At 38.6% G+C, this 19,064-nt stretch overlaps 3 protein-coding genes across 3 annotated transcripts; 2 read left to right on the forward strand and 1 right to left on the reverse strand.

The window, feature by feature from the left end:
• Positions 1-1,297: 1,297 nt before the first annotated feature.
• On the forward strand, positions 1,298-4,563 carry LOC118566130 (tubulin beta-4B chain-like). Its single transcript, XM_036147225.1, has 7 exons — positions 1,298-1,441; positions 1,675-1,783; positions 2,232-2,342; positions 2,879-3,123; positions 3,238-3,560; positions 3,652-3,996; positions 4,068-4,563. Exons 1-7 carry the CDS (start codon positions 1,385-1,387, stop codon positions 4,213-4,215), a joined length of 1,338 nt encoding a protein of 445 aa, XP_036003118.1. The 5' UTR covers positions 1,298-1,384; the 3' UTR covers positions 4,216-4,563.
• Positions 4,564-6,775: 2,212 nt separating this feature from the next.
• On the forward strand, positions 6,776-10,040 carry LOC118566132 (tubulin beta-4B chain-like). Its single transcript, XM_036147226.1, has 7 exons — positions 6,776-6,898; positions 7,133-7,241; positions 7,683-7,793; positions 8,358-8,602; positions 8,715-9,037; positions 9,129-9,473; positions 9,545-10,040. The coding sequence occupies exons 1-7, from the start codon at positions 6,842-6,844 to the stop codon at positions 9,690-9,692; spliced, it is 1,338 nt and encodes a 445-aa protein (XP_036003119.1). The 5' UTR covers positions 6,776-6,841; the 3' UTR covers positions 9,693-10,040.
• Positions 10,041-14,758: 4,718 nt separating this feature from the next.
• Positions 14,759-17,366, reverse strand: atp5mpl (ATP synthase membrane subunit 6.8PL). Its single transcript, XM_021323206.2, has 4 exons — positions 17,227-17,366; positions 16,383-16,506; positions 16,118-16,138; positions 14,759-14,897 (listed from the first exon to the last, which is right to left on the reverse strand). Exons 2-4 carry the CDS (start codon positions 16,504-16,506, stop codon positions 14,884-14,886), a joined length of 159 nt encoding a protein of 52 aa, XP_021178881.1. The 5' UTR covers positions 17,227-17,366; the 3' UTR covers positions 14,759-14,883.
• Between the last annotated feature and the right edge of the window lie 1,698 nt (positions 17,367-19,064).

Below are 19,064 nucleotides of genomic sequence, written 5' to 3' on the forward strand. Positions count from 1 at the left end.
TAAGAAATGGATGCGTTTTACATTCTCTCCATTGTATTGCTTGACGTCCTCATCGGACATGCTTAGAGCAGTCTGGTAAAATGTTATTGCATAACATTTAACTGTAGTGTCTGAATGCACTCCATTAGTTTTATTATTTGTTCAAACAGGACTGGTAAAAATAATGTATAATATATATATATATATATATATATATATATATATATATATATATATATATATATATATATATATATATATATATATATATATATAAAGTTCTACATTACTATAGAATTATATATATATATATATATATATATATATATATATATATATAGTTCTACATTACTATAGAATTATATAGTTAACTTGAACACAAATAATCTTGTGCTAAAAATTTGTTTTATTAGATTAAGATTATCAATTTAGATTTTAGCACCTTCTGGTGGACACATCATAACCAAGAGAATACCTCGCAATTATAGTAGCCACATTGTTTATTTTTTTTTTTTTTCCAGAAAAACAAACAGGGATAGAACACAGAACACATAACAAAGGCAAGGCATACATTATTACAATACATTTATTAAGTACAAAATACACAAATACATATGCGAATCAAATACATGATTAAAAAAACTGAGGAATATTCAAAATCAAATATATTTCTATACTCCTATATGTGTTTATAGCTGGGGTTTTTTTATGTACTTTAAGAAATTGTGTTATTTATTTATTTCCCTAACAACAACTGGGAAACATTTTTGCTATTACAAAAAGAAAAGAAACATCATTGCTATTTTTTATGTATTTCTGTTTTTTCACTTGTAGAATATGCAATATTTATGAAAATACAATACAAAAAGATGTTTTAGCATGCGCAAATGAGCTGATGGAATGGATCGTGCCATAGACATATTCGTTGTTTATTTTAAAAAATAAAATTATGAACGTAGTATGCGAATAACAAAGCCTCAAAAACATGCAAATACACAGAAATTGTTTACATATTTTTTTAATATTCAAGCACCATACAAATGTTTTTACAAAAAATAACAAATAATCACCGTTAAAATTGGTTTTTAAACACGTGCTGGAAACTACTCAAGAAAAAACACGAAGGAGCTTGTTAAATGTATAGTTTTGGTTACCAAGGTGACCGGGTGCTCGTGCCCCCCCATCGCCCGCGTTCCAATCAATGTTTTGAAGCCAAGTTACACTGACCAATCAGAAGCCGTTTCTGGGTTGACTGAAATCCTGTTTATCCAATCGCGTTGCGAGTACCATATGGCAACCGTTGGTCAACGTCCCCGCCCTGTCCGTTTGCGGGAGATCTGGTAGCAGAGAAAGCGCAACATCGACACTTCGTGGAACGACCCGAAAAGCATTTACTTGGATAAAAATGAGAGAAATAGTTCACCTTCAGGCTGGCCAATGCGGCAACCAGATTGGAGCGAAGGTTAGAAAATACTTATGTGTAAAAGTGAAGGTTAAATTCGTTGGGACGCCGTGTGAAAAGTTATATTTAGTTTGTGCGGGCTGTTAAACTACCGTTAGCTAGATTAACAGAAAAAGCTAATGTAGCCGTTAACTAAAGAGTTAACGATAGCCGTTGGTTTATGTTACCTTTGGTAAGTCTGGCAGCTCAAATTATTATTTGAATCGTTTTTTTTTTTCTTTCTGCGTTTTTAGTTCTGGGAGGTGATCAGTGACGAACACGGCATTGACCCAACCGGGACATACCATGGAGACAGTGACCTGCAGCTGGACCGGATCAACGTATACTACAACGAGGCGTCAGGTTTGTTTCGACGTTGTTTTAATGCGCTGAAATTTAGTGGAGCTCGAAGTGACTTAATATCTCCTGGAAAAGTTTTTGTACCGTTACCGCCCGCCAGAGGGCCTTCGCATTCTCTAGTTTGGCTACTCTAGCAACGGCTACTAAGGAACCGTTACCATGACGACCTAGAACCATGCCTTTGCCTACCAGTTGCTAACGGTCTTCTCCTCGATGTTGACTTGGTTGGCCTTTTTTTGTAATTACAGTTGATGGGGAAAATGGTACGTGATTCTTGTCCCGCAAACCGTTTAGAATTAATATCTGCATAGATTTTAATTTTAATATTTTTTTCTTTGTACCCCCAGAAACTTTCTAGATTTTTTTATTTTTAAAATAAACACTCCTGTCCAACTCTCTTGTCAAAAAGACAAGGCCATTTTTATGTTATGTACTCCTCCACTAATCCTAGGTGGAAAGTATGTCCCCCGTGCTGTGCTGGTGGACTTGGAGCCGGGCACTATGGACTCTGTGAGGTCTGGTCCGTTTGGGCAGGTGTTTAGACCTGACAATTTTGTTTTTGGTGAGTATATTACTGTAAGCATTTTATTTTGAATAAGAAAGGCAAATCACAATATAGGGCGGCTACACAAAACCGAAACATTAATGCAACTATGAATTCCTCAACCTTTCCCACATACAATGTTTCCAGGCAGTGCAGTTTGTTAAGCACTAGGCATCTGAACTGGAAACAAAGGAGTCTTATTTCATTTATGCATGCAATGAAAATGTTTCTTTAAAGCTATTTATTTAAAATGTAAGGAAATCTAAACAGATTTGATTAAGACAGGAAGAAGTTAGGCTGATAGGCCATGCTGGATAAAACCTTTACATTAACGTGCAGACATGCTGTTGATTTACACATACAACCCACCAGTAGACCGCAACTAAGGGCTACTATAACCATTACATTTGTTTGAAAGAATATATCCCAAATTACGAAATGTGGAAAACTGAAAACTACTAGTCATGGAAGCCCTTTAAACCGTCTTCTCAATGAACTCTTTGTGATTTGTTGTAAAGTAAGCTGACTTTTCTTTTTGGTATTTTGTGCAACAGGCCAGAGTGGTGCTGGTAACAACTGGGCTAAAGGCCACTACACCGAAGGAGCTGAGCTAGTGGACTCGGTTCTGGATGTGGTGAGAAAGGAGGCCGAGAGCTGCGACTGTCTGCAGGGTTTCCAGCTCACCCATTCCCTCGGAGGAGGCACAGGCTCCGGCATGGGCACGCTCCTGATCAGCAAGATCCGAGAGGAGTACCCAGACCGCATCATGAACACTTTTAGCGTTGTACCTTCACCTAAGGTTTATATCATGCAATCAAATATGTTCAGATATAATGTTGGGCCTAATAGCTGCTTCCTCCTAATGTTAAACTAGGTTCCATAGTCATGGTTTCCTTTGTTTTCCCCCTGGCAGGTGTCGGACACTGTGGTGGAGCCCTATAATGCCACCCTCTCTGTCCACCAGCTGGTCGAGAACACCGACGAGACCTTCTGCATCGACAACGAGGCTCTGTACGACATCTGCTTCCGTACATTAAAGCTGACCACACCCACCTACGGTGATCTAAACCACCTGGTCTCAGCCACCATGAGCGGCGTAACCACCTGTTTGCGCTTCCCTGGTCAGCTCAACGCCGATCTGAGGAAACTGGCCGTCAACATGGTGCCGTTCCCCAGACTGCACTTCTTCATGCCAGGCTTTGCCCCGCTGACGAGCCGAGGCAGCCAGCAGTACAGGTAGAGGCGGCTCTCAAATCCACCTTTTTGATCTTGTTAACACGTGCTGAAAAAAAAATCTTAATTTCATCTGAATGTCTGTCTTTTCAAGGGCTCTGACAGTTCCTGAACTCACCATGCAGATGTTTGATGCCAAAAACATGATGGCGGCTTGCGATCCACGCCACGGGCGCTACCTCACAGTAGCCGCCATCTTCCGAGGCCGGATGTCAATGAAAGAAGTGGACGAGCAGATGCTGAACGTGCAGAACAAGAACAGCAGCTACTTCGTCGAGTGGATCCCGAACAACGTGAAGACGGCGGTCTGTGACATCCCGCCGCGTGGCCTCAAGATGGCCGCCACTTTCATTGGAAACAGCACAGCCATTCAGGAGCTGTTCAAGCGCATCTCTGAGCAGTTCACCGCCATGTTCCGCCGCAAAGCTTTTCTCCACTGGTGAGCAGAGCACAGCGAGCCACGTCGGTGTGCTGGGGCGTTGTGCGGATCCTAAAGTTGTGTCGTCACAGGTACACCGGCGAGGGCATGGACGAGATGGAGTTCACCGAGGCTGAGAGCAACATGAACGACCTGGTGTCCGAGTACCAGCAGTATCAGGAGGCCACCGCAGAAGAAGAGGGAGAGTTTGAAGAAGAGGGTGACGAAGACATGGCCTAAGCAGCGTCTTTGTTTAGGCGTAGCCAATAAGCAGATGTCGGCTTTTCTTGCTTTAATCCAAATTTCAAAACACTGACAAGTGTAATGGATAGCGACAGTTCTACTGGTTTTGAAAGTTTTAAGGTTTTTCTCAGGCTTTGTTGAAAACATGTTAAATATTAAAACTGACACTTGGAGCAGCTTGAATGTTTTGCTTTATAGGAGTTTTTACCTACAAGGTTTTTCTTTGGTTCCTACATCATTTTAAAATGATCCTTCTAGTTGAGGCTGCTTCCACAAGTCATTGCTTTGTTCAAGTCCTTTTTGTGTTTATATTATTATAGTTTCTTAATTTTTCAGTGGGACTGGAAAAAAGTTGTAACTCCAGTCCGGCTTACATTGACCGTTCTCTTCCTTTAAAGCTACTACCGTGGTCACTTTTTTCTTTTACTGTGACAAGTTGGTCCATCTTGAGATTTAGTAAGTTTCTGTCTCAGACAGTCCAGATGGTTTTATGGGTTACACTGACTAGCAGTAAAATGCAGCTGTTCCTTTTTAACAGTTACTGCTTTTTCTGGTGGGTTCATAAGTATTAAATAAAGATTTCTAACTTGCTGCTATGCTGGATTATTGTTCCCGCCAGTCACAGGTGTGTAGCTACAATTCATACTAAAGGGTTCTAACGCCATCTACTTTTTATTGACCCAATACTTAAATTTAATAACATGATTTTCAGCCTGCGGCAAGAAAATAATATCAGTTTCTGATGGACTTAAAGGCTCCTTTTTAGATGAGGGAGCTGCTAGTTTGTCAGGGTATTTCTCTGGAAGCATTTGAAGGTAATTTATCCAGATACTCCAAATTAACTTTATAGGAAAAGGAACTTGGCTCAGACTGAACAGATTTGTTTGCAGCCATGTATCCAACCATGTTCCTCTAGATTTTAACATTTATAGTGAGGTCTTGTATCATGGTAGTTTTCGAAAATTCTATCTGAAAAAATGCTAGACATTTTGAGGGGGTTACAAAACCTATATTTAATTAACAGTAAATGTATTTCCAGCAAAGCCTTATAGTGTTCTTTACATGGACAGCAAATTCAACACAAAACTGGAGAGACTAATTACGAACACCCCTTCAAAAGAAGATGAAAGCTCAAGTCTTGATACATTTACCTAGAGGCACAAGACAACTATTTCTTTTTTTTATTTTTATGAAGGGACAATTCTAACTCCACAAACTATGCTCTAACTCAGGGGCTCCCAAAATTGTTTAGATGCGCACCCCCACTGATATATATATATATATATATATATATATATATATATATATATATATATATATATATATATATATATAACACTGACATATATATTTCTACATTACTATAGAATTATAGTTAACTTGAACACAAATAATCTTGTGCTAAAAATTTGTTTTATTAGATTAAGATTATCAATTTAGATTTTAGCACCTTCTGGTGGACACATCATAACCAAGAGAATACCTCGCAATTATAGTAGCCACATTGTTTATTTTTTTTTACAGAAAAACAAACAGGGGTAGAACACATAACAAAGGCAAGGCATACATTATTACAATACATTTATTAAGTACAAAATACACAAATACATGATTAAAAAAACTGAGGAATATTCGAAATCAAATACATTTCTATACTCCTATATGTGTTTATAGCTGGGTTTTTTTTATGTACTTTAAGAAATTGTGTTATTTATTTATTTCCCTAACCACAACTGGGAAACATTTTTGCTATTAAAAAAAGAAAAGAAACATCATTGCTATTTTTTATGTATTTCTGTTTTTTCACTTGTAGAATATGTAATATTTATGAAAATACAATACAAAAAGATGTTCTAGCATGCGCAAATGAGCTGATGGAATGGATCGTGCCATAGACATATTTGATATTCGTTGTTTATTTAAAAAAATAAAATTATGAACGTATTATGGGAATATTTACGAAAATACAAAGATATACAAAAAGAAACCCCGCCCCGAAAAAAAGACAAAGAATACAAAAGTCAGAAAGACGAAATATTGCCTTCTCGGAAGTTATGTTCACGCATGCGCAAATGAGCTGATGGAATGGATCGTGCCATAGACATATTTGATATTTGTTGTTTATTTAAAAAAATAAAATAATATATTAAGGTATTATGGGAATAACAAAGAATCAAAAACATGCAAATACACAGAAATTGTTTACAGATTTTTTAAATATTCAAGCACTATATCAATTTTTTTTTTTTTTTTTTCAAAAAATAACAAATAATCACCATTGAAAATGGTTTTTAAACACGTTTTGCTGGAAACTACTCAAGAAAAAACACGAACGAGCTTGTTAAATGTATAATTTTGGTTACCAAGGTGACCGGGTGCTCGTGCCACTCCCCCCTCCCCCTTCGCCCGCGTTCCAATCAATGTTTTGAAGCCAAGTTACACTGACCAATCAGAAGCCGTTTCTGGGTTGACTGAAATCCTGTTTATCCAATCGCGTTGCGAGTACTATATGGCAACCGTTGGTCAACGTCCCCGCCCTGTCCGTTTGCGGGAGACCTGGTAGCAGAGAAAGCGCAACATCGACAGTTCGTGGAACGACCTGAAAGCCTTTACTTGGATAAAAATGAGAGAAATTGTTCATCTGCAGGCTGGCCAATGCGGCAACCAGATTGGAGCGAAGGTTAGAAAAAGCTTATGTGTAAAAGTGAAGGTTAAATTCGTTGGGACGCCGTGTGAAAAGTTATATTTAGTTTGTGCGGGCTGTTAAACTACCGTTAGCTAGCTAAACAGAAAAAGCTAATGTAGCCGTTAACTAAAGAGTTAACGATAGCCGTTGGTTTATGTTACCTTTGGTAAGTCTGGCAGCTCAAATTATTATTTGAATCGTTTTTTTTTTTTCTTTCTGCGTTTTTAGTTCTGGGAGGTGATCAGTGACGAACACGGCATTGACCCAACCGGGACATACCATGGAGACAGTGACCTGCAGCTGGACCGGATCAACGTATACTACAACGAGGCGTCAGGTTTGTTTCGACGTTGTTTTAATGCGCTGAAATTTAGTGGAGCTCGAAGTGACTTAATATCTCCTGGAAAGGTTTTTGTACCGTTACCGCTCACCAGAGGGCCTTCGCATTCTCTAGTTTGAATTCAACGGCTACTAAGGAACCGTTACCATGACGACCTAGAACCATGCCTTTGCCTACCAGTTACTAACGGTTTTCTCCTCGATGTTGACTTGGTTGGCCTTTTTTTGTAATTACAGTTGATGGGGAAAATGGTACGTGATTCTTGTCCCGCAAACCGTTTAGAATTAATATCTGCATAGATTTTAATTTTAATATTTTTTCTTTGTACCCCCAGAAACTTTCTAGATTTTTTTATTTTTAAAATAAACACTCCTGTCCAACTCTCTTGTCAAAAAGACAAGGCCATTTTTATGTTATGTACTCCTCCACTAATCCTAGGTGGAAAGTATGTCCCCCGTGCTGTGCTGGTGGACTTGGAGCCGGGCACTATGGACTCTGTGAGGTCTGGTCCGTTTGGGCAGGTGTTTAGACCTGACAATTTTGTGTTTGGTGAGTATATTACTGTAAGCATTTTATTTTGAATAAGAAAGGCAAATCACAATATAGGGCGGCTACACAAAACCGAAACATTAATGCAACTATGAATTCCTCAACTTTTCCCACATACAATGTTTCCAGGCAGTGCAGTTTGTTAAACACGAGGCATCTGAACTGGAAACAAAGGAGTCTTATTTCATTTATGCATGCAATGAAAATGTTTCTTTAAAGCTATTTATTTAAAATGTAAGGAAATCTAAACAGATTTGATTAAGACAGGAAGAAGTTAGGCTGATAGGCCATGCTGGATAAAACCTTTACATTAACGTGCAGACATGCTGTTGATTTACACATACAACCCACCAATAGACCGCAACTAAGGGCTACTATAACCATTACATTTGTTTGAAAGAATATATCCCAAATTACAAAATGTGGAAAACTGATGCAAATCTGTACAGATGTCATTAATTAAAACTACTAGTCATGGAAGCCCCTTAAACTGTCTTCTCAATGAACTCTTTGTGATTTGTTGTAAAGTAAGCTGACTTTTCTTTTTGGTATTTTGTGCAACAGGCCAGAGTGGTGCTGGTAACAACTGGGCTAAAGGCCACTACACCGAAGGAGCTGAGCTAGTGGACTCGGTTCTGGATGTGGTGAGAAAGGAGGCTGAGAGCTGCGACTGTCTGCAGGGTTTCCAGCTCACCCATTCCCTCGGAGGAGGCACAGGCTCCGGCATGGGCACGCTCCTGATCAGCAAGATCCGAGAGGAGTACCCAGACCGCATCATGAACACTTTTAGCGTTGTGCCTTCACCTAAGGTTTATATCATAGGTTCAGATATAATGCTGGGCCTAATAGCTGCTTCCTCCTAATGTTAAACTAGGTTCCATAGTCACGGTTTCCTTTGTTTTCCTGTTTTCCCCCTAACAGGTGTCGGACACTGTGGTGGAGCCCTATAATGCCACCCTCTCTGTCCACCAGCTGGTCGAGAACACCGACGAGACCTTCTGCATCGACAACGAGGCTCTGTACGACATCTGCTTCCGTACATTAAAGCTGACCACACCCACCTACGGTGATCTGAACCACCTGGTCTCAGCCACCATGAGCGGCGTAACCACCTGTTTGCGCTTCCCTGGTCAGCTCAACGCCGATCTGAGGAAACTGGCCGTCAACATGGTGCCGTTCCCCAGATTGCACTTCTTCATGCCAGGCTTTGCCCCGCTGACGAGCCGAGGCAGCCAGCAGTACAGGTAGAGGCGGCTCTCAAATCCACCTTTTTTGATCTTGCTAACACGTGCTGAAAAAAAATCTTAATTTCATCTGAATGTCTGTCTTTTCAAGGGCTCTGACAGTTCCTGAACTCACCATGCAGATGTTTGATGCCAAAAACATGATGGCGGCTTGCGATCCACGCCACGGGCGCTACCTCACAGTAGCCGCCATCTTCCGAGGCCGCATGTCAATGAAAGAAGTGGACGAGCAGATGCTGAACGTGCAGAACAAGAACAGCAGCTACTTCGTCGAGTGGATCCCGAACAACGTGAAGACGGCGGTCTGTGACATCCCACCGCGTGGCCTCAAGATGGCCGCCACTTTCATTGGAAACAGCACAGCCATTCAGGAGCTGTTCAAGCGCATCTCTGAGCAGTTCACCGCCATGTTCCGCCGCAAAGCTTTTCTCCACTGGTGAGCGGAGCACAGCGAGCCACGTCGGTGTGCCGGGGCGTTGTGTGGATCCTAAAGTTGTGTTGTCACAGGTACACCGGCGAGGGCATGGACGAGATGGAGTTCACCGAGGCTGAGAGCAACATGAACGACCTGGTGTCCGAGTACCAGCAGTATCAGGAGGCCACCGCAGAAGAAGAGGGAGAGTTTGAAGAAGAGGGTGACGAAGACATGGCCTAAGCAGCGTCTTTGTTTAGGCGTAGCCAATAAGCACATGTCGGCTTTTCTTGCTTTAATCCAAGTTTCAAAACACTGACAAGTGTAATGGATAGCGACAGTTCTACTGGTTTTGAAAGTTTTAAGGTTTTTCTCAGGCTTTGTTGAAAACATGTTAAATATTAAAACTGACACTTGGAGCAGCTTGAATGTTTTGCTTTATAGGAGTTTTTACCTACAAGGTTTTTCTTTGGTTCCTACATCATTTTAAAATGATCCTTCTAGTTGAGGCTGCTTCCACAAGTCATTGCTTTGTTCAAGTCCTTTTTGTGTTTATATTATTATAGTTTCTTAATTTTTCAGTGGGACTGGAAAAAAGTTGTAACTCCAGTCCGGCTTACATTGACCGTTCTCTTCCTTTAAAGCTACTACCGTGGTCACTCTTTTCTTTTACTGTGACAAGTTGGTCCATCTTGAGATTTAGTAAGTTTCTGTCTCAGACAGTCCATATGGTTTTATGGGTTACACTGACTAGCAGTAAAATGCAGCTGTTCCTTTTTAACAGTTACTGCTTTTTCTGGTGGGTTCATAAGTATTAAATAAAGATTTCTAACTTGCTGCTATGCTGGATTATTGTTCCCGCCAGTCACAGGTGTGTAGCTACAATTCATACTAAAGGGTTCTAACGCCATCTACTTTTTATTGACCCAATACTTAAATTTAATAACATGATTTTCAGCCTGCGGCAAGAAAATAATATCAGTTTCTGATGGACTTAAAGGCTCCTTTTTAGATGAGGGAGCTGCTAGTTTGTCAGGGCATTTCTCTGGAAGCATTTGAAGGTAATTTATCCAGATACTCCAAATTAACTTTATAGGAAAAGGAACTTGGCTCAGACTGAACAGATTTGTTTGCAGCCATGTTTCCAACCATGTTCCTCTAGATTTTAACATTTACAGTGAGGTCTTGTATCATGGTAGTTTTAGAAAATTCTATCTGAAAAAATGCTAGACATTTTGAGGGGGTTACAAAACCTATATTTAATTAACAGTAAATGTATTTCCAGCAAAGCCTTATAGTGTTCTTTACATGGACAGCAAATTCAACTCAAAACTGGAGAGACTAATTACGAACACCCCTTCAAAAGAAGATGAAAGCTCAAGTCTTGATACATTTACCTAGAGGCACAAGACAACTATTTATTTTTTTTATTTTTATGAAGGGACAATTCTGACTCCCCGAACTATGCTCTAACTCAGGGGTTCCCAAAATTGTTTAGATGCGCACCCCCACTGATCTATCTATATATATATATTTATATATATATTTATATATATGTGTGTGTGTGTATGTATAAATGTGTTTGTGTATATAGTAATAAAAAAATTATAAAAAATGTACGAGTGGCAATGTTTGGCAGCATACATCCTATCGGAATATTACTTTTAACCCCATTAAGAATATAATAATGCACCGAACAATTTGTTATAATAGCTAAAGTTTTAAATTTTCAGCAAAAAAAAAAAAAAAGAACAGAAAATTAGTTCAATATTCAGCGATTTATAGTTGATTAAAATTGATTCTGCGCCTTGTCAACACATTACACTGAGTAGAGCTGTCGACCGCCCCAAGATGGCGCCCCCAAATCTCGTCAGCGCACAAAGGCGAAAGCGGTTTATGCGGGGTCTACATGTCAGGATGGAAAGACAACAGCAATGGCCTTAGAGAGGCAACCATTGCTGCACATCGTCCAGTGACAGGGTTATGGGTTCCCGCGCTTTGCTCCGCAGAAGCATGCAGATATGTGATTAATAACACAATGCCAGGGTGAAAAGATAACAGCATAAAGTAATAACTTGCAGCCCTGGGAGGGTTAGAATAAGCTTATTGGGCAATGCTGTGTGCACAAACAAGGAAATCCACTTTGGTTCCAAGTGCTTACGTTGTACAATATAGACTTTAGAGAAAATAAAGATAAGAATAAAGGAAGCCGTATGTATAAGTATGCATAGCATACATACTATATGCTATACAATACAATGTATGTTTATTTAAAGAAGAGAGAAGAGGTAGGCTTTGATAAGGTAAATATTTTTTTTTTTTTAATTTAGGGCTGCAGCTACAGAGCATTTAAGAATTGATTAATCTTTTTTTTTCATGATTATGCTAAAAAGAGATACTCTGAGTAAATTAATTCACCTATACTATACCTCATACCAACAGTAGACAATTTAACTTAGCCAAAACTAAAGCTTTGCCCCATGAGACGTTCTACATAGGGTTTATTTACAACAAAAAAAAAGAAAAAAGGATTGTCATCTTAAATGCAAAATGTATATATTTTGTGTATAGTTGTAGCTTAAATACTGCTCTGAGTGGGTTGTTCTTTCAGCAAATGGCATGTTTTATATCAGGTAAACTCCAGTTATATCAGATATAACTGCCTGATATCAGAGCCCTCGGACTCTTGACAAACCTTTTTAATCTTTTGCATGCTCTGATGTGGGGGGGGAGGGGGGGTGTACACATTGATTGCCATATTACCTGTACTGTTTATTTATTGTTGTGTGTACCCTACGCTGGACTATATCCTGACAGGACTTTTACCACCGTAACACGCGTTGACAAATTAAGCTTCTTGAATCTCATTAACATATTTAACCCAAAATGGTGATTTGCGCCGTGTAACCTTCAGCCACTAGGGGCGCTAGACTTGTAACTTCCTGGTTTAGTTCCCTGTAGAACAGGGGCCTGCAACTTTTACAGTCTAAAGACCCATTTTGCCGACACTCCACTTGAATTAAACTCGTTCAGAGCCGCAAATGTTGCCTGGCTTTTTGAAAAAAGACAAGTTATAATTTTTGATAAAGATTTACTGTAGGGAATGTGTTATCATTAAAGAAAGGCCCTTTTAAGAGGATGGGTGGAATGTTGATATTTCTGGATAATGATGTAAAAAGAATCATAGTTTCCGACATAATGAAAAAATATTGATTTAAAATTAAATACTACTGGCACTTTTAGCATCATTCTGTTGTTAAAATTAAAGGCAATTATTCCAAGAAAAAAAACCCTGCTAAAACCTGCATTTATTATCATTATTACATTTAAATACCATAATAAAATATAATTTGTAGCCAATGTTATTAAGAGCCACTGTGGAAGGTCCAAAGAGCCACAGGTTGCAGAAGGTGCTGTAGACCATTTCATCAACAGAACATATACAAAGAAGCGTGCAAAAGTGAAGAAAAAGATTACGGTAAATGATTAATTTCAATTTATTAGCCAGAAATAATAAATATGCAAGTAATCAATGAGCTAAACCTGGCTTAATTACTGATCCATCAATATTTACTATGCTCAACCACCTTTAACAGAGCCTAGTTATCAAAAGAAAATACTCCTTATGGAAATGATTTTAGCAGGTTTTTTTTTTTTTAGCAGAACATGCACACAAATTTGAACTTTCGTTTATTGTAAAGCAATCAAGAAATAAGACAAAATAACAGAAAACGTCAACGTGCAGAAAGTTAGCACTTTGTAGGGTCGCCTAATATGGCAATTCCAGCTGCAAGTGGCTTTGGATAACCATCTATGAGCCTTCCACGTCTGGCCATTGGGATTTTTGCTCATTGCTCAATGCAAAACTGCTCCTTCTTGCTGGAACGGTTTTTGCTTTTGACCAGCAATCTTTCATAGATTCTCAGTTAGATTAAGGTCCAAGCAAGGACGAGGCCATTCCTACACATTTAAATGCTTTCCAAAAAACCACTAGTGTTGCTTTAGCAGTATATGCTTCAGCATCATTGTCCTGCTGGTAGGTGAATCTCCTTCCCACTCTTTATTTTTACACATTAAATAATGGCTACTTTTCTGGCCACTCCATCATAAAGCCCAGTTTGGTCTAGGCACTGCATATTCATAATGTACATTTACTAAGCTTTTAAAAAGTCATCTCGCAGCTGTTGCAGTGTCCCAACCTCTTTTTTTTCCATAAGCTGGCAGTAGCGACAACATGCATTGCCTGACTGGGAATTGGGGGGTAAAAAAAAAAAAAAAAAAAAAAAAAAAATCAAGCAAAGTTGTGTAATATTCCTCAGACACTTGCCACCAAACATGGCTCTAAGTATTTATGCACGGGACCTGAATATTCCAGACTTCGTCCCTCAAATGTTTTCGTCTTAGCTTCTAAGGAGCAACTTTCCAAAAACACTGAAGACATAATTGTATGTTCTTTGCCATCTATTACTATATGCATTGGTTATGTAGGTGTACGATAATTAATTCCACATGATGGCATTGTTTTCACAAGCTTGCATAGACCTCATCTAGTTGCCCAGCTCTGGTTCAGTGGCCCCAAGCAGGACTGCTCACAGCACTTTGTTCTCAGAACCAAAGTGTACAGGCAGCTGTTTATTGGCCATTGATCTTTGCCAATGAGGCAGTTGTGAAGCTAAATCCATGGTGCTGTAATGCAGACTAAGGACCTCAGCAGAATTATGTAACCAAGTTAAATGTTTTATCCATCATCGTCAATAAATGCAGGAAAATAGGTTAAAAAGATCAAGGTCGTCACGTGTGATCCCCCCCGCCAAGCAGCACAAAAAATTTAAAAATACAACCATGTCCCCTGGAATCAGTAACCACATAAACCACCCACTCAGCAACAAATGGGCAATACTGAGCCATATTCCCAGTTCAATTAGTTAAAATCTAAACCCATTGTGTGATAGGCTATAAATAGCTCACTCATTCCCTAAATGGACCAAACACTAAAACAAGTGCAGAACTAAGACGACCACAACCAACTAAAATCATGTCAGCTCTAAATACTTAAATGTATAGAAGTAACATCATTTCCCACTCGCATTGTTGGTCTCTGTGTGGAATCCAGTTAGTCTGGGGAAGATGTTTCCATTATCTAGGAAAAAGCAGTAATTAGTTGATCCTACCATGTGAAACACGTTTGCTTTGTACAATTTACAGCAACTGAAAACAATATCTGAACAACCCTTCCTATAAACAGTCACCAGTGCAAAGTAGAGTAGTTAACAGCTACTCTGGAAAAATAAGTCAACAGAATAACCCAATAAGTTGGGGGTATTAATTTTATTTGATCCATATTAACAAAAATCCCAATATGAAGCAGGACTTCAGGATTGGTGAGAGGGGCATTATATTAACAGGTGAACAGGTGTTCGGCATGGTTGCGCATTCAGTGTTCAGGGCCTGCAAAAAGTGGGGGGAAAAAAAAGAAATTATTAATTTCACATTAGCCAGTAAAAAAAATGTGCATGTAATCAATGAGATAAATCTAGCATTAAACCAAAAACAATAATGTAATTTACTGAAGCACCAACATTTCTATAACAGATCGAAAGAAATACTCTATGGAAATTATTAGCAGTTTTATTTGCCCAATGTTAGGTTAGTGGAGTCAAAACATACAAGCACTTCAAAAATTAAAAACTCAAAAATATAGTTGATAGAAACATTTCAGGCTTAAGTATCCTAAAATCCAGAAATCAGCAGTTTTCTTTAGCCTGATCCTTTTTTTTTTTCTCCCCTTACTGACAAATGGGAGTGATTGCATAAAAACTCGACTTAAGGGTTAACTAACAAGGTAAAGTACCGTACTAGTTCATTTTAAATGTACTTTTTTTAATGTAATCCACATAATATGTGTACTCAGGCAAAGTATGCAGGAAGTTCCTCAGAAATAACTCAGGTCTTACCTGTATGCTAGTTATAAGAACACAAATGCCAAAGCTACACAACATGGTGAATGAGTCATTATTAACATTAACTTCTGCAATATTGCAATGTCCAAGAACAGTTAGGTGAGTGTAGTTTAAGTGTCACAACTTAATGTTCAGAGCAAATATTAGGACTCTGTGCCTGTAATCTATCTGGTTACGAGTTGTTTAATGCACTATAAGAACGTTTTAGAAGGTAAAGATACATTACCGTTTTTTAAGTCATCAAGAAACTATAACCAAGATTTTTTTTTTCCCCAATAAAACAACCACGGCCATTTGACACTGTTGGTTCATTCACGCCAAATCGTTATCGCAATTTTCAGTAAAATTACTGCCTGTTCTATTAACATTGCGCAGCCATAATTTTTCTTAAATTCTTATTTGTACATATAGGGAGGTAGAGTCTAGGTCTCCCTGGTTAGACCAGGCTGGGCTGGATGGCAAAGACCTATTTTGTTGAATAGATGGAGCCTTTTGCTCTAACCGCTGGACCACAGAACGTCCAAACAAAGATGCTTTTAGGAGTTTAATCATTCATTTGCAGGAAACTCCTCATTTTATAAATTAAAACCGGAAATCATTTTATGCTTGGACATGTGGAGTTATTAAAGTAATCTATAGCAAAACCTGCACTCACATATATTGCTTGAATCAAATCATATCAGAAACTCTAAATTTAAATCAACTTACTTGGCTTCACTGCCTTCTTGCCTGGAATACAGAAAAAAATAAAGGTATGTTAATCACGTTGATAACCATTTCTGAAACATTAGGCACAGGGAGCGAAATGTTGAACATATACTTGAATAAAAACCATGGGAAACTGATTTATTACAGACTATGGAAGCTTCTAGCTTCCATAGTCTGTAATAAATGGTGTTTCAAAAATTCTCTTTGAAATCCAAGTCCTAATTGAAATCAAGTTTATCTTAATAGCTCTAGTTCTCCAACTTACCACCATAGGAAATCTTGAAATAGAGGACTGCCGTGAGGGCAACCCCAACCCACATTTCTGGGTATGCCTTAGTGTAGTAAGGGCCCAACTTTGTCCACCATCTTGAAAAGGCGCTTCCAACCATCTGTGGCAAAACAAACAAACACAAAATACTGTATTGAGCTAGGTGACCATAAACCTCAGATTAAACATCTTCTGTTCAGGCAAGGCTGAAGCCCAAACTGATAAAAAAACAAAACAAAAAACGATTCAAGGTTGTAAAAATATTGGCTCTCATGACTCCTAAAACTCAGCTTGTAATATTTTGTCACTTTGTTTTCCTGATTAAATACTTAAGACCAAATATTATATTTTAAATAAAATTGGTTAATCAGTTGACCACCATGTCGCCAGGTTAGGATAAAAGATGATTCGTTTTGTAAGTGATTCAGCTCGTTTATGACCTTGTGGGTCTGAAAGGACTACAGTTTTATTTTCAACCTTTGTTTTTATGCGCTAACCCTGAAGCAACCAAACGCTGCAGACAATATTCCATCTTCTACTCAGCTTTAAGCGCACGATATTCTGTCTCATTAATACTTAAAAGCAGACAAGCGAATAATGAGACAGTCATATCTCAATTTTATAAAAAAAAAAAAAAAATAGACCCGCTAATGAATCAACTCTGCACTGCTTAACCCAAGCTTTAGCATTAAGCTAAGCTAGCAGCTACATGTAGCTGAAAGAGCAGTCCATTCAAACACGGAAGCGAGTCTTTTCGCTTGAAATCAGCACACCGAGACAACAAATGTTCTACGGTCCTCGGCATAATCTTTCAGAAGACTAGATGCAAACATTTACTCACTTTTCAGTTTGTCTCGCTGCAGCTGGAAGGTCAAAACGGCCGCTTCGGCTAAACGTCAAAGTCGTGGTGGAGGACTTCTTCTTCTGCTCAGAGGTGCGGAGCTTTTCGGCACGTAGCGCCCCCGCATGGCGAAACAGGGGTGATGACTAGACGGTGAACGGTTGGCTCCATCTTGAGGATAATTATTAAACGGGAGGTTTAGTGGCTGGGATTGGTCATTCTCCTTGACTTCTTAAAATGTATTTATTTGTCAAACTATATATTTATACAGTTTAAGTATAGAGTAATATAGGACATTATTAGCTTGTCTTTTTTTTAACATGTCAAAAGTATATCAAAGTGAGTAAAATTAGAACATCATTGCAAAGTTCCTTAATTTTAGCGATCCAGTTGAAAAATTACAAATCATGGATTCATTACTCAGAGTAATTTGCTTCAAGCATTTTTTCAATTTTGATTTCAATTGATTTCTATCTCGTGAGAATCCAAAATTTAATCTCAGAAAAGAAAATGCACAACATAAGACCTACAGAAACGTTGCAAGTTGTGATTGCTCCATGTCAACTTGTACTGGCGATGTTACTTGTAGTCTGGTGACGTTGAAAAAGAAAAGCAATTCTATGCATCTTAAGGGAATATTCTGGAAGACGATGACAGCGGGAACAGCTGATAAGTCTGGTGAGGTAAATGTTAACCATGTCAGAACCTATTCGGCAAATGTGTTTACATCGCCTGTTTGCTGCAATAGCTTTTGTTTTTTGCAAAAAAACACCTCAAGTGAGCTTAAAAACTTTTTGGGTTTTTTGCAAAATTGAGGAAGTTGTTTAAAATTTTGCCTTTCCATCAACCTTCTCTAATGCGACATTTCAAAATGTGCATAAAAAAAAAACAGCTACAGACATAAACAGAAAAACAGACAGAATTATCAGAATCAACTTTATTCAACAAGTTTGTGGGTACAAACAAGAAATTTGACTTCAGATTCCAACACTTGCATTATGTAAAACACAGGCAGACACAGACACTAAACTACTATTTAGAACAGAAACAAAATTATATAGGAACTATAGGAACAGGGAAAGTATGTACAAGTGTTTTTTTTTTCGATATACATCTTTAAATATGTGTATCTGTACATATATACATACAAGGGATTAAAACCTGCAAAGTTGTTGCAAATATGCTTCTTTTTTTTTTCTTTCTTGCAGAGTAGTTGGTTACCCTGCAGGTAAGGTGTTGATCAGACAACCGCCTGGGGATAGAAACTGGCAGTCGGCTCGTTTTAGCCATCGGCCTGAAGGTAAGAGTCTGATAACCTGTGAGCAGGAGTTGAGTGGACAGCTGTGTTAGCTGCTCTTTTACTGGACCTGGACAGGCTGAGAATGGATGGAAGGTAAATCCTGATCATCCTCACTGCAGCTCTAATTGTTTGCTGCAGTCTGGACCCGTCAAGTTTTGTGAATGAACTGAACCAGAGGTGAATGAGCACAAAAGTTTGGTTATTTTTGCCAAAGATGGAGTTGTAAAGATAAATCTGTGGTGCTGTAATACAGACTAGGAACTTCAGAGGAATTATGTAACCAAATTAAATGTTATATTCATCATTGACAAAACGAGGAAAATAGATTCAAAAGATCAAGGTTGTGTGTGATTTTTTCCCCCCAACCCGAAGCTGCATCCAGCCTAACAAAAAAAAAAAAAAAAAAAAAATACAACCATGTCCCCTGGAATCAGTAACCCCATAAACCACCCGCTCAGCAACAAATAGGCAATACTGAGCTATATTCCCAGTTCAATTAGTTAAAATCTAAGCCCAAAGTGCGATTGGCTATAAATAG

Source organism: Fundulus heteroclitus, chromosome 15 (genome assembly GCF_011125445.2).
Source record: "Fundulus heteroclitus isolate FHET01 chromosome 15, MU-UCD_Fhet_4.1, whole genome shotgun sequence".
NCBI lineage: Eukaryota > Metazoa > Chordata > Actinopteri > Cyprinodontiformes > Fundulidae > Fundulus > Fundulus heteroclitus.